The sequence below is a fragment of the Pecten maximus genome, chromosome 3 (genome assembly GCF_902652985.1).
Source record: "Pecten maximus chromosome 3, xPecMax1.1, whole genome shotgun sequence".
Classification (NCBI taxonomy): Eukaryota; Metazoa; Mollusca; class Bivalvia; order Pectinida; family Pectinidae; genus Pecten; species Pecten maximus.
Genome location: NC_047017.1, coordinates 1618823 through 1632100, shown reverse-complemented (window position 1 = coordinate 1632100; position 13278 = coordinate 1618823). Strand labels below are relative to the sequence as shown.

At 36.4% G+C, this 13278-nt stretch overlaps 1 protein-coding gene across 1 annotated transcript in view; it reads left to right on the top strand.

Annotated features, from left to right (window-relative positions):
- The first annotated feature begins 2424 nt into the window (after positions 1–2424).
- LOC117322912 (vam6/Vps39-like protein) overlaps positions 2425–13278 on the top strand; it is a 30943-nt gene continuing 20089 nt past the window's right edge. Inside the window, 12 exon segments of the mRNA XM_033877877.1 lie at positions 2425–2615; positions 3473–3541; positions 3810–3874; positions 4898–4940; positions 5886–5980; positions 6169–6240; positions 7718–7756; positions 9361–9453; positions 10131–10314; positions 11547–11667; positions 12007–12124; positions 12356–12485. Coding sequence (XP_033733768.1) covers positions 2543–2615; positions 3473–3541; positions 3810–3874; positions 4898–4940; positions 5886–5980; positions 6169–6240; positions 7718–7756; positions 9361–9453; positions 10131–10314; positions 11547–11667; positions 12007–12124; positions 12356–12485 — 1102 coding nt within the window. The 5' untranslated portion in view covers positions 2425–2542.

The following is a 13278-nucleotide window of genomic DNA, read 5'->3' as shown; positions in this document are numbered from 1 at the left end:
TCTGATTGGTCAATATAAAATTTATATATCATTTAGTGAAAAAGTTCACTTAATAAGGTTCATAACATTTATTAGTTCACCTGGTCCCAAGAACCAAGGTGAGCTTGTGCTATATTCTTGCATCAGTTATCAGTCTGTACATCAACCATTTTTCAAACAACTTCTTCTTAACTACTGATTTGAATACCGGTATAATCTAATTTGATGAGAAGCATCCCTGAGTGGTGAGGATTCAAAATTGTACAAATGATGGGGTTGATCCCCTAGGGGACTGAGTGGCTGGACTGAAAGGGGACCGAGTGGCTGGACTGAAAGGGGACTGAGTGGCAGGGCTGAAAACGGACAATTTAGCTTTATTGCTATCAATTACTTCTTCCCTAAATGACTGACTCCTGAGGGAGCTGAGGGGTGGGTTCAAAAGGAGGCAATTGGGTTATATTACTATGAACAACTTCTTTAGAACTATGCACTGGATATCGCTATATTTGACTGGAAGCATCCAAAGAGGGTGGGGATTCCAAATTATACAAATGGTAGGGCTTACCCACCAGTGAACTGTGGGGTGGGTCCCAAGAGTGGAAATACAGCAAAATCTTTAAAATCCTTGTTCTGTATGAATATTCAATTGACCAAAAATCACTGGGTCAAAGGTCATGGACAATATGGTTCTCAGACATTGACCCTTGCTGTTAGTGAGGGAGGTAATTAAGGTTTAGATAAATCAAAGCTAACATGAGTATTATAATTGTATTTACATTTTCAGTAGCCAAGCAGATATGGAGTCGCATAATAGTAAATATACAATATATCTATTTTGCTTCCTTGCACTGAAATCCCTGAAATATCAAGGTGAGCAATGCAGGCCCTCCAGGCCTCTCGTATATGTATTATGTCATCGCTTTGTTGGAGTCATAATGTTCTGGTCTCAACTATTTCTATGTAAGAAATTGCTAAAGAGGAAAACATAACTTAAATCTGTTTTCTTACATTGGTATCGTTTTTGAGATACACTGGTGGACGATGGATGCTTGGCCATAGCATAAAACCTTTCATTCAAATTAATATATTTACCATTGTATGGCACTGCCACTATATAACCCTACCAATTCAGTTGCGAGTTCACCAGCCTATGAACTGCCAACAGGAAGTGATCTCTGCTACTGGTAGGCGCGGGAAATTTGAATTTGAAAATTTCAAAACAAAAATCGCATGAAAAAATAAAAAATCGCAGATGGTAAATATAAGAATTGAACGGCTTTCAGTTGGCATTCATAGTCAATATGAATTCCAACTGGACAGAGGCAAATTCAACATGAAGCGCGCTAGCGCTTCATGGAATTTGCCTCTGTCCAGTTGGCATTCATATTGACTATGAATGCCAACTGAAAGCCGTTCAATGCTTAAATAAAAATAAAAAAAATAGCAGTAATTTTGATGGGATATTAAATATGGTTGCTGTCGAAAGTCAAAAACAAAATGAATTTATTGCATCTTTATTGGTTCTGTAACTTTGATCTTTACTGTATCTAACTTCTTTTTCCTCTAACAATTACGTTCTATTGATATGTGGTACTGCTTGGTATTCACAAAATATGACTGTCTTTCTGGTCAGTCCCAAAATTGAAAATGAAAATTGAAGAAGCTACAAATACATACCATGAAGTTTAAAGATTCATGTTATTATACAGAAAAGTACTTAGAAATCACCAACTTAAACTGTAAAATTTCAAATTGGTTGACATCTTTATTTCCCTATCAGTCTCAAAACTCAACATTCACCAGAACATTTGTGAAGAAGGGGTCACAATCATGGAGGCTTGATTTGAGGAAGATTCCTTTGAAACAGCGATAGCAAATTTCATTTGTTTCACTTCAAAATAATCAATTATTAAAATGTTCACACTCATAGCTAAAGCCTAAGTAGGAATTGAATACTCCGGCTTTCCTCCACTTCCAACTTCAAACAATCCATTTAAGTCCACACTGAAATGAGAAGCCAAACTTCTATTATCAAGATCATTTAGATCTATATTATAATGCATTTGTTACGTGGTTTTATTTATGTTTGTTCTCCACATCAGATAGCAGATGTGACATGTTCATGCAAGCCGCGGCTCGTGGATATAATCCCCTCATTGCCGGTAAGTGGCCTTGGTATTAGGCCTAGCAGACGATGCAGCCCGTTTGTTCCCCGCCCCTATCGTACCAATATCCGGTGTACGGGTATTTACAAGTGTTATTTATTGATAAAAACTGAAGCAATACGTTAATGATCAATATAAATTTGACCCAACTGCTGCGTTATCACATTGGATTTGCCTTAAATCATATCAAGGATTATATTAAGAAATTCAAGAAGTTTGAATAGAATTATGAAAATGCATCTAAACGGAAGTGGAACTCTTTACAACTGAGTTACAAAATTTCAGTCATGTGAAAACGAAAGAATCGTCTTGAGCACTTCTCCTATTAATCACTGTGATATATTCAGTTTACCTGTATAATTTTCACGATGTACGTTGTTAAATAGAAACCGATTGCGATGCATGACGCGTACGAGGCCATTCCCATCCTGGAGAAGCTTCCATTGAAAATCGAATCTATAGAATGTTACGGTAAATAGCTCTGCATGACATTTCCTCATAAAAACGTCATTCAGTTGTTTTTGTTGGTTAAATGTTTGGTTGATTAACATATTACCCCGATCTCTTAAACAACAAAATTCCACATGCTGACGTTTTCTTTAACCATGCAGTACAGCATTATGTGCCATAGCATGTCTTAAACTTCTATTCGGTTTGAAGTCTGTTTAATATGTGTACTGTATATATCCATTTCTTTGACCCAATAACCTTTTCAATGTTGATGTACCGTCATTATTAGATTTTATGTGTGTGTTACCCATTCCCCTGGCGGCGATGCTGACTCGGGAAGCCACTGCATGTCAGTGACAATAGACAGAGATCGGTCAAGAAAGATGATTGTTTACAGTAGTGAATGTCCGCAGTGAGCTGATTTCTCTAAGCAAGGTGATTGTGTCGGGTCGTCCTGAGGGTGTCTACACCTCGTCAAGCTGGTATACAGACATCTTATTTTACGTACCCACGCAAGACATGATCATAGACTACACTCGTTATACTCAGCATATCACAGCATGTTGCATGCATATTGTTAGCTGCGATAATGTAGCTCTGGACGACGGACGGACAATTTCTGACAGATGGCTGTCGTCAGAGCTACGATTCCCTTCCATTGACGATAGTGTTACAAAACAATGAACCTCGAAAATGCAACTAAAATCAGTTATTTTCATAACAATTTTTCTGTGTACAAGATAAGATGAATTGTTTATATACTTGATGCTTTAAATGATATGTAAATTACTGCAGAAATCACTGAAACTATATTTGATGAAGCAAGTACAACCGTACATTTAAATTGATGTACTTATATTTCCTTCCTAACATTTCAGATGACACATTGCTTGTTGGAACAAAAGAATGCCATCTTTTACAATACAAAGTGAAAACGCACAGCAGGTGCAGGTAATATAGAAATATCTTTATTATTTTATTGTTTTTATATATAGATTATGTAAAATATAAATATGTACACAATTGACAAAGAAAAAGCATTTTTCTTTCACAGCCTTTGTATCATGACTAGATATTGTTGTGTTAGGGACATATATTGTATCATGGCCAGACGTTGCGTTGTGGTAGTTCAGAGGACATTGTTTTATCATGACATATTGTATCATGTCTAAACAATTTAATGCGTGTGTTGTGTATACTTGCTTTGTTTTGTAGATCAAAAAGCAGAGGTGAAATTAGAGAGATCATACAAGAATTTTGCCAGGAAACCCATTTTACAGGTATCCCAATCTTAGACAATTAACTCACAGAGAAACGATTTAATGGGGCAAAATAATTTATCAAATTAAAACATAAAAGGTGCTTACACACAGCATCCTTATTTTGTGTAGTCAGTTGACATCCTTTTTTCCTTTAAGTAGTTGACATCCTTTTTTCCTGTTACTAGTTGACATCCATATTACCTGTAGTCAGTTGACATCCTTATTTCCTGTTACTTGTTGACATCCTTATTTCCTGTAATCAGTTGACATCCTTATTTCCTGTAGTCAGTGGACATCCATATTACCTGTAGTCAGTTGACATCCTTATTACCTGTAGTCAGTTGACATCCTTATTTCCTGTTACTAGTTGACATCCTTATTTCCTGTAATCAGTTGACATCCTTATTTCCTGTAGTCAGTTGACATCCTTATTTGCTGTAGTCAGTTGACAGACTTATTTCCTGTAATTAGTTGACAGCCTTATTTCCTGTAATCAGTTGACATCCTTATTTCCTGTAATTAGTTGACATCCTTATTTCCTGTAGTCAGTTGACATCCTTATTTCCTGTAGTCAGTGGACATCCTTATTTCCTGTAGTCAGTTGACATCCTTATGTCATGTAGTCAGTTGACATCCTTATTTCCTGTAATTAGTTGACATCCTTATTTCCTGTAATTAGTTGACATCCTTATTTCTTTTGGTCAGTTAACATTCTTACTAATCAGTCAGCATCCCTAGCCTATTGCCAATAATCAATTAACATCCTTATTGCCAGTAATAAGTCGGTATCCTCAACAACAACAAATTGCCAGTACAAGGTTATTGGCATCAGAGAGCAGTGGTTCTTATGAATAGATTTGTCTCAGTAGTTTCAGTAGTATCCAGTCTCCTACTGTATACAGACTTTTCACCATTTATTGTGGTATCAGGATTTGGTGAGAGATATAGGGCTATGCATTGTTTACCTTACTCTGTCTTTTCTATGTGATGAGAAAACAAATTTGTATCAAAAATTGTACGATATCAATTTTCTAATTTCAGTTGGCAGTTGTGCCAGAATTGTTCCTGCTCATCAGTCTTTCAGGTAATGTTCTTCATATGAAAGCGAGTATTGTACTCCATAAGCCTTCCAGTAGTGCCCTTCATATATATCCCGGCAGTGTAAGTCATATGTACTCTGTAGTAAACTCCATATATATCCCGGCAGTGTAAGTCATATGTACTCTGTAGTAAACTCCATATATATCCCGGCAGTGTAAGTCATATGTACTCGGGTAGTAAACTCCATATGTATCCCGGCAGTGTAAGTCATATGTACTCTGTAGTAAACTCCATATATATCCCGGCAGTGTAAGTCATATGTACTCGGGTAGTAAACTCCATATATATCCCGGCAGTGTAAGTCATATGTACTCGGGTAGTAAACTCCATATATATCCCGGCAGTGTAAGTCATATGTACTCGGTAGTGAACTCTATATATATCCCGGCAGTGTGAGTCATATGTACTCGGGTAGTGAACTCCATATATATCCCGGCAGTGTAAGTCATATGTACTCGGGTAGTGAACTCTATATATATCCCGGCAGTGTAAGTCATATGTACTCGGGTAGTAAACTCCATATATATCCCGGCAGTGTAAGTCATATGTACTCGGGTAGTGAACTCCATATATATCCCGGCAGTGTAAGTCATATGTACTCGGGTAGTGAACTCCATATATATCCCGGCAGTGTAATTCATATGTACTCGGTAGTAAACTCCATATGTTACCAGGCAGTGTACTCTATATGTGCTTTGACAACCTTCTCCATATGTTCTCAGACTGTGTACTCCACAAATGTACGGGGTATATGTAACGTCCTCCATATAAACTCTGTATGTCTACATATATATGTACGGGGTATATGTAACGTCCTACATATAAACTCTGTATGTCTACATATATTTGGGAAATGTACTCCGTTCAAACTCCGAAATTATCCTCCATATGTAATCTAATTATGGAACTTCACCTTTTTTTCCTGCAGATAACATCATCAGTGTACATGAACTGTCGACATTTGGTCTAATAACATGTATGTCCAAAACAAAAGGAGCCACACTTTTTGCCATAGGTGTTCAGGTATGCATTCATACATTTATGGGGAAATATTGTTAAACTGGAAATTCAATTTAAAAGTGATTTTGATAAAAATGTGGTTAAAGATTCTTTAGCAATATTCCATTTTGTTGTTAAAGTCAACATGTTTAAACTTGTTTTTGTATTAAAACAAAACCTGGAGTGACTGAGATTTCTGTTATAATTTACAGAGGACGAAGTCCTTAAGTGGAGAGGTCGCTTGTACACTCCGCCTGTCTGTTGCCATAAAACGCAAGATACAGGTATGTATATTTACAGACCCATACAATGAAACCTAGCATTGCTTTTGATGGAACAGTTATAATTTAGTCATAGTGAATTTGAGAGTTCCAATCTAGAAAAGAAAAGAGCTCCACGAAGTATGATAAAATATCAGTTAATTCTGTGAAGGTAATGAAATATGTAAGATATTCATTTGAAAACCATTAACTTTTCTATAACATTTTAGATACATAGAAGGAAAAAAACATTACTTTATTAAAAATGTCACAAATAACATGTAGTCGTAAAGTAATGGGTAATTGTAAAGTAAAGGGTAGTTGTAAAGTAACGGTAAGTAAAAAAGTAACAGGTCGTATTAAAGTAACAGATAATAGTTAAGAAACGGGTCGTTGTAAAGTAACGGGAAGTCGTAAAGTAATGAGAAGTTGTAAAGTAACGAGTATTCATAAAGTAAAGGGAAGTTGTAAAGTAACGGGAAGTCGTGAAGTAATGGGAAGTTGTTAAGTAAAGGGTACTTGTAAAGGCACGGGTAATTGTAAAGTAACAGGTAATTGTAAAGTAACGGTTATTGGAAAGTAACGGGTGCTTGTAAAGGAACGGGTAGATGTAAAGTAACGGGTAGATGTAAAGTAACGGGTAGTTGTAAAGTAACGGGTAGATGTAAAGTAACGGGTAGATGTAAAGTAACGGGTAGTTGTAAAGTAACGGGTAGATGTAAAGTAACAGGTAGATGTAAAGTAACGGTTATTGGAAAGTAACGGGTACTTGATAAGTAACGGGTAATTGTAAAGTAACAGGTAATCGTTAAGTAACGGGAAGTCATAACATCACGGGAAGTCATAACATCACAGGTAGTTGTAAAATAACAGGTTATTGTAAAGTAATGGGTTGTCGTAAAGTAACGGGAAGTGGTAAAATAACGGGAAGTCGTAAAGTAACGGAATTCGTAACATAACGGGAAGTCATAACATCACAGGTAGTTGTAAAATAACAGGTTATTGTAAAGTAATGGGTTGTCGTAAAGTAACGGGAAGTGGTAAAATAACGGGAAGTCGTAAAGTAACGGAATTCGTAACATAACGGGAAGTCATAACATCACGGGTAGTTGTAAAATAACAGGTTTTTGTAAAGTAACGGGTAGTCGTAAAGTAACAGGTAATTGTAAAGTAACGGTTATTGGAAAGTAACGGGTAATTGTAAAGTAACAGGTAATCGTTAAGTAACGGGAAGTCGTAAAGTAACGGGAAGTCATAACATCACGGGAAGTCATAACATAACGGGAAGTCATAACATCACTGGTAGTTGTAAAATAACAGGTTATTGTAAAGTAATGGGTTGTCGTAAAGTAACAGGTAGTTGTAAAGTAACGTGTAGTTGTAAAGATTGTGCTTATTTCATTTCAGGAAACAGAAAGCACTGTTCTGATGGTTAATTGTAATTTCTTCTACTTAACCGGTGAAAATATGTGTATTACTAATATGTATCTTTCTGTTGCAGACTTACTACTGGAAGAACCGAGATTTCATGGACCTCCAGGTTTGTCTTAATATCTACCAGAGTCTAATTTATTTAGATTTAATTAATAATACCAAAATTGGAGAAAACAAATTAGGGAGGGGATATAGTGTTCTGTGAGTATATACATAAGTATATTTGTAAGCTCACCTTCACTCGGCACTCAGTATGAGTATACCTCAAACAAGACCATGTTTCAAGCTGCTAAGGTCAAGGTCATGGTCATAGTTGATATTTATAGAAAATCTTTTTCAGCACTCTAGCGACTTCATTTAATTTGAATTAACTTGATACATTGGTCAAGTATCAGTATACTATTAGTTCAGGATACCAAAGTACTGAATTGCCTGGTTTTGATGAAATTTGACACGTGGGCAAATAACAGTTTCGATAGCCCAGTTGCCATGGTAGTGAAATGGAGTCCTGTGATTGGTCTAATTTTCGACGATATGTAATTTTTGCCAAAATTGGTACAACATAGGAGTTCTAACTTCCATTTCTGGATTTTAAAATTAAAATGGTCACCATTTGCTAGCTTCAGATTGGTGGAAATTTTGATGTTCTATTTCGATGTGAGGTGTTTAAAGGTATTATCACTAAGGAACGATATTCTGGTTTCTTTAGGCTTCATTTGCTGCTTTAGGCATTGCCCATATTGTTTGGGACTTATGTAACAGGTCTGGTTGCAATTAATACTTGTTGTTAATTAAAACCCAAATAGGTGCATATGATTGAAACATACTAAGGCCACTTTCTCTTATCACGTTAGAGTCCAAATGGTTTGATTGGTGGGACCTTTTTTTAAATGGGTTGATTGATGGGACATGGGTCATCACATTCAAGTCCAAATGGTTTGATTGGGTTGGGACATGGGACATGGGTCATCACATTCCAGTCCAAATGGTTTGATTGGGGTGGGACATGGGTTATCACATTCCTGTCCAAATGGTTTGATTGGGGTGGGACATGGGTTATCACATTCCAGTCCAAATGGTTTGATTGAGGTGGGACATGGGTTATCACATTCCTGTCCAAATGGTTTGATTGGGGTGGGACATGGGTTATCACATTCAAGTCCAAATGGTTTGATTGGGGTGGGACATGGGTTATCACATTCCTGTCCAAATGGTTTGATTGGGGTGGGACATGGGTTATCACATTCCAGTCCAAATGGTTTGATTGGGGTGGGACATGGGTTATCACATTCCTGTCCAAATTGTTTGATTGGTGTGGGACATGGGTTATCACATTCCAGTCCAAATGGTTTGATTGGGGTGGGACATGGGTTATCACATTCCAGTCCAAATGGTTTGATTGGGGTGGGACATGGGTTATCACATTCCAGTCCAAATAGTTTGATTGGTGGGACCCGGGTTATCACATTCCAGTCCAAATGGTTTGATTGGTGGGACATGGGTTATCACATTCAAGTCCAAATGATTTGATTGGTGGGACCCGGGTTATCACATTCCAGTCCAAATGGTTAATTGATTTGGGTTGATTTCTGATGACACTTGATAAAGATGTTCAACGGCTGTATTAACATCTAAGGGAGGTAATCAAATACAACTTCCTGAGGGTCCAGGTTAATTGAAATTAATAGGAACTATATATATTTTTTACAGCCTGAATTCAACATGTACGACGTTCCCAGAGATATGGTGTGGTGTAAGGATACAATATGTGTTGGCTTCAAGCGGGACTATTTCATCGTTAAGGTAGACGTCAATTATTTTGTGTCTGGAAAAGGAGATCATGATTTTACTTTTCCAGCGGGAACTATGGAAACATCTGCATTTCACTTATAGGATTTGAAATATCTTGCTAAAAAATAATTAGTCCAACTTATATACCAGACCTGGTATAAAATCATATAATGGACAAAATATCATATAACATCTTTCTTAGATTTCATACCTAGGTCTACCTTGTTATCAACTGACTAAAAGGAAAAGAAAGATAAATGAAAAGTAGGTGAAAATATCAGACTTTCATAGGACAAATAAAAATAATTCAGTTGTGAATGCCAATTAGGATCTTGTTGCTGTTGATCTCATTAATTTCTCTGGGCATACCAATTTTAGCATTTTTTGGGGCTGCGGTGGCCGAGTGGTTAAGGTGTCCCGACACTTTATCACTAGCCCTCCACCTCTGGGTTGCGAGTTTGAAACCTACGTGGGGCAGTTGCCAGGTACTGACTGTAGGCCGGTGATTTTTCTCCGGGTACTCCGGCATTCCTCCACCTTCTAAACCTTGCATGTCCTTAAATGACCCTGGCTGTTAATAGGACGTTAAACAAAAACAAACAAAAAAACAAACAAACAATTTTAGCAAAGTCCTAGCTATGTGAAATGATAAATATTGTTCAGATCTGTAACTTATAATTTCTCTTCAGATTAATACAGGGAACACTAAAGAGCTGTTTCCTGTAGGAACCAAACAACAGGAACCGATCGTAACACGACTGGAGAATGATACTCTTCTTCTTGGGAGGGACGAAATGTCCATTCTCATTGACGATGAGGGTAGTCCTACGCAGAAATACCCAATAAACTGGACTGATATCCCAATACAGATAGGTGAGGTGTGATGAAGTGGTATAAAGTATGTTAAAACTAGGTCAATCTGATCTAGCTATATATAGTTTTACTAACTTATAAATCTCACACCATTCCTTTTACCTTCGTGAAGGGGCCGTGGTGGCCAAGTGGTTAAGGTGTCCCGATACTTTATCACTAGCCCTCCACCTGTGGGTTGCGAGTTCGAAACCTACAAGGGGCAGTTGCCAGGTACTGACTGTAGGCCAGTGGTTTTTCTCCGGGTACTCCAGCTTTCCTCCGCCTCTAAAACCTGGCACGTCCTTAAATGACCCTGGCTGTTAATAGGACGTTAATCAAAAACAAACACACAAACACCTTTGTGAAGTTGATTACTTATTCCTTATTCTATCATTACATATTCGTTTCCCCATTTACTAATTAGCACTTCAAATGGTTCAAAACTTATCATTAAACATTCCCGTTACCCATTCGACCATTCCATTCATTAGCCATAACTTATTTCTTATTCAGTTCCATCATTACTTATTTGATTCCTTCATTACTTATTCGTTTCTTCTAATATTGTATAACAAATATTTTGTCATTTTTAGAGATTAATATGAACATCATTATACACAAATTTCAAAATTATGTTTAATAATTAGTTTTGAACCATTTAAAGTGTTAATTTGTTAGGAAGAAACAAAAAGTAATGAAGGAATCGAATGAGTAATAGAATCCACGTTATCACTATTTCTTAAGGAACACTGGAACATTATTTATCAAGTTTGATGAGTAGGTTTCCATAAGTGGTTAGTTGTTCCCTTTCAATTTTGAGCCAGATCAGAAAAAAACAAAATGGCTGGCAGATGATCTTAAATATTGACAGTTGAAGATTGTTTTCACTATTCCTTGAGAAGTACTGAAAGGATTTTTCTCAAACTTGATGTGTAGGTTCCCTTCTGTTGCTAATTGTGCTCATTCAATTTAGAGAATGATAGAGAAAACAAAATGGCCGACATATGGCCATCTTGTGTTTTGACAGTTTAAAGATTGTTATCACCATTCTTGAGAAATACTGTATGCCTATTTTGGAAACTTGATTTGTAGGTTCCCCTCGGTCCATAGTTGTGCCAATTTAATTTTGAGACTCATTGAGAAAACAAAATGGCTGACAGGTGGCCATCTTGGATTTTGACAGTTGAAGTTTGTAATCACTATTTCCTTATGAGATATTAACTAGGTTAACACATTTCTTTTTTTTCCTCCAGAAAATCACCCTCCATATCTCATAGCCTTATTACCTAAACATGTGGAAGTCCGAACGATATCCCCACGTCTTCTCATACAGAACATTGACCTACAGAAAGCTCGCTACATCTGCCAGGGAAGGTAATATTTAAAGAGTTGATGATAAAGCAAAACAACATCTATCCGTCAAATCAAAGCAATATAAGATCACTTAGTTTGTTTTAGGATTCCCTAGTTGAAATTTAAATTGCATGCTTGTCAATATTTCATATTATCCTTATTGAATTTTGTATGAGAATTAATATGGTTGCTAGGAGACCTGGTAAAATCTTGTATTATTTTGATTAGTGAAATGACGCTTTGTGAAAATTGGAAGTAATTGATATGACAAGCTGATAGGTGTTGGAAGTCATATCTCAAAGCCTTAGGGAGTATAAATAGAGGTTCAACACTGAGAATGTTTTTTTGATTTGTTTGCAGCGGTTGTATATATGTGGCCTCCTCTAACTATGTGTGGAAACTGAACGCCATGCCTATAGCTTACCAAATACGACAGCTGCTGGAAGCAAACCAGTTTGAACTAGCTCTACATCTCGCTGTAAGTATCAAATTTCTTTATTTTATGTAACTATTTTATATATGACTAAAAAATGTACTAGAAAATGTATGTAAATCGAAAATGGATTTTACAGAAGAACACATTTCTAGTTTTACACTTGTTTACAGAAGGTAACCTTTTGTTGATTATTTTGTCTATATTTAGACATCTTGGTTTCTTAAGCTTACTACGTTCTAGTATCTGATTTGCATACTGTTGGTAATGTTTCAGGATATGACAGAGGAGCCAGAGGATGAAAAACAGAACCGAATTAACAGAATAAAAACTCTTCATGCATTTAATTTATTTTGTGAATGCAAGTTTGAAGAATCCATGAATATATTTGTTAAATTAGGAACAGGTAAGTGTTAAAGATCTTTTATAGTAATGATAATAATTTGAAGTTTTATATATTGCTCTGTCACAGCAGTAAATCTGATTCAAAGCAGTTAACAAGTCTTATCCACGGTTACAGGTCCTTAGCAACCAGCCTACATCTTTCTCAATTCCCTTTGGAGCAAAATATGAGGCCCAGTTTTAGATTAAATATCTTTGGTCGGAAGTCATGAACCACTGAATGGATTTTGACCAAACTTGGTCAAAAGAATCTTTTGGTGAAGAGAACCAATTCTTTTAACAAACAGTGGTTCTGTAACTTTTCACTGTGGAGCATTTTGTCATGATATTATGGGCCCTCGCTGACCTGTCAGTGTTCTAGTTTGGTTGGAATTTTCTTTTGAACCGGAATGCAAAATTCAGTTGAAGGAAACAGTTTACAGAATTACACAATTTTGTGTGGAAGATCCCAAAAAGGGAATGGTATTTCTAATATAACTTAAGAGTTCTTTTCAATGATTACTGAAATAACCCAGGTAAGCGATGCAGGTCCCATGGGCTTCTTGTTGATAAAATATGAATATTTGTCAAAGATGTAAATTGGAAAATTTGACACTTAATATAAAATGGGTGTTATTACAGTAGTCTTTCATTGTAAATCCAGCTATGATTAATCTGTTTTCTGTAATGAGTTGAACTATTACAATTTCAGCCTCTGTTATAAACATTTTAAGCCGCTCCTGTTGAGAATAGAGTGGCTTATTGGTACTGTCCAGGATCTAGATATTGGACCCACTTCCATTCACTGTGCTTGTGCA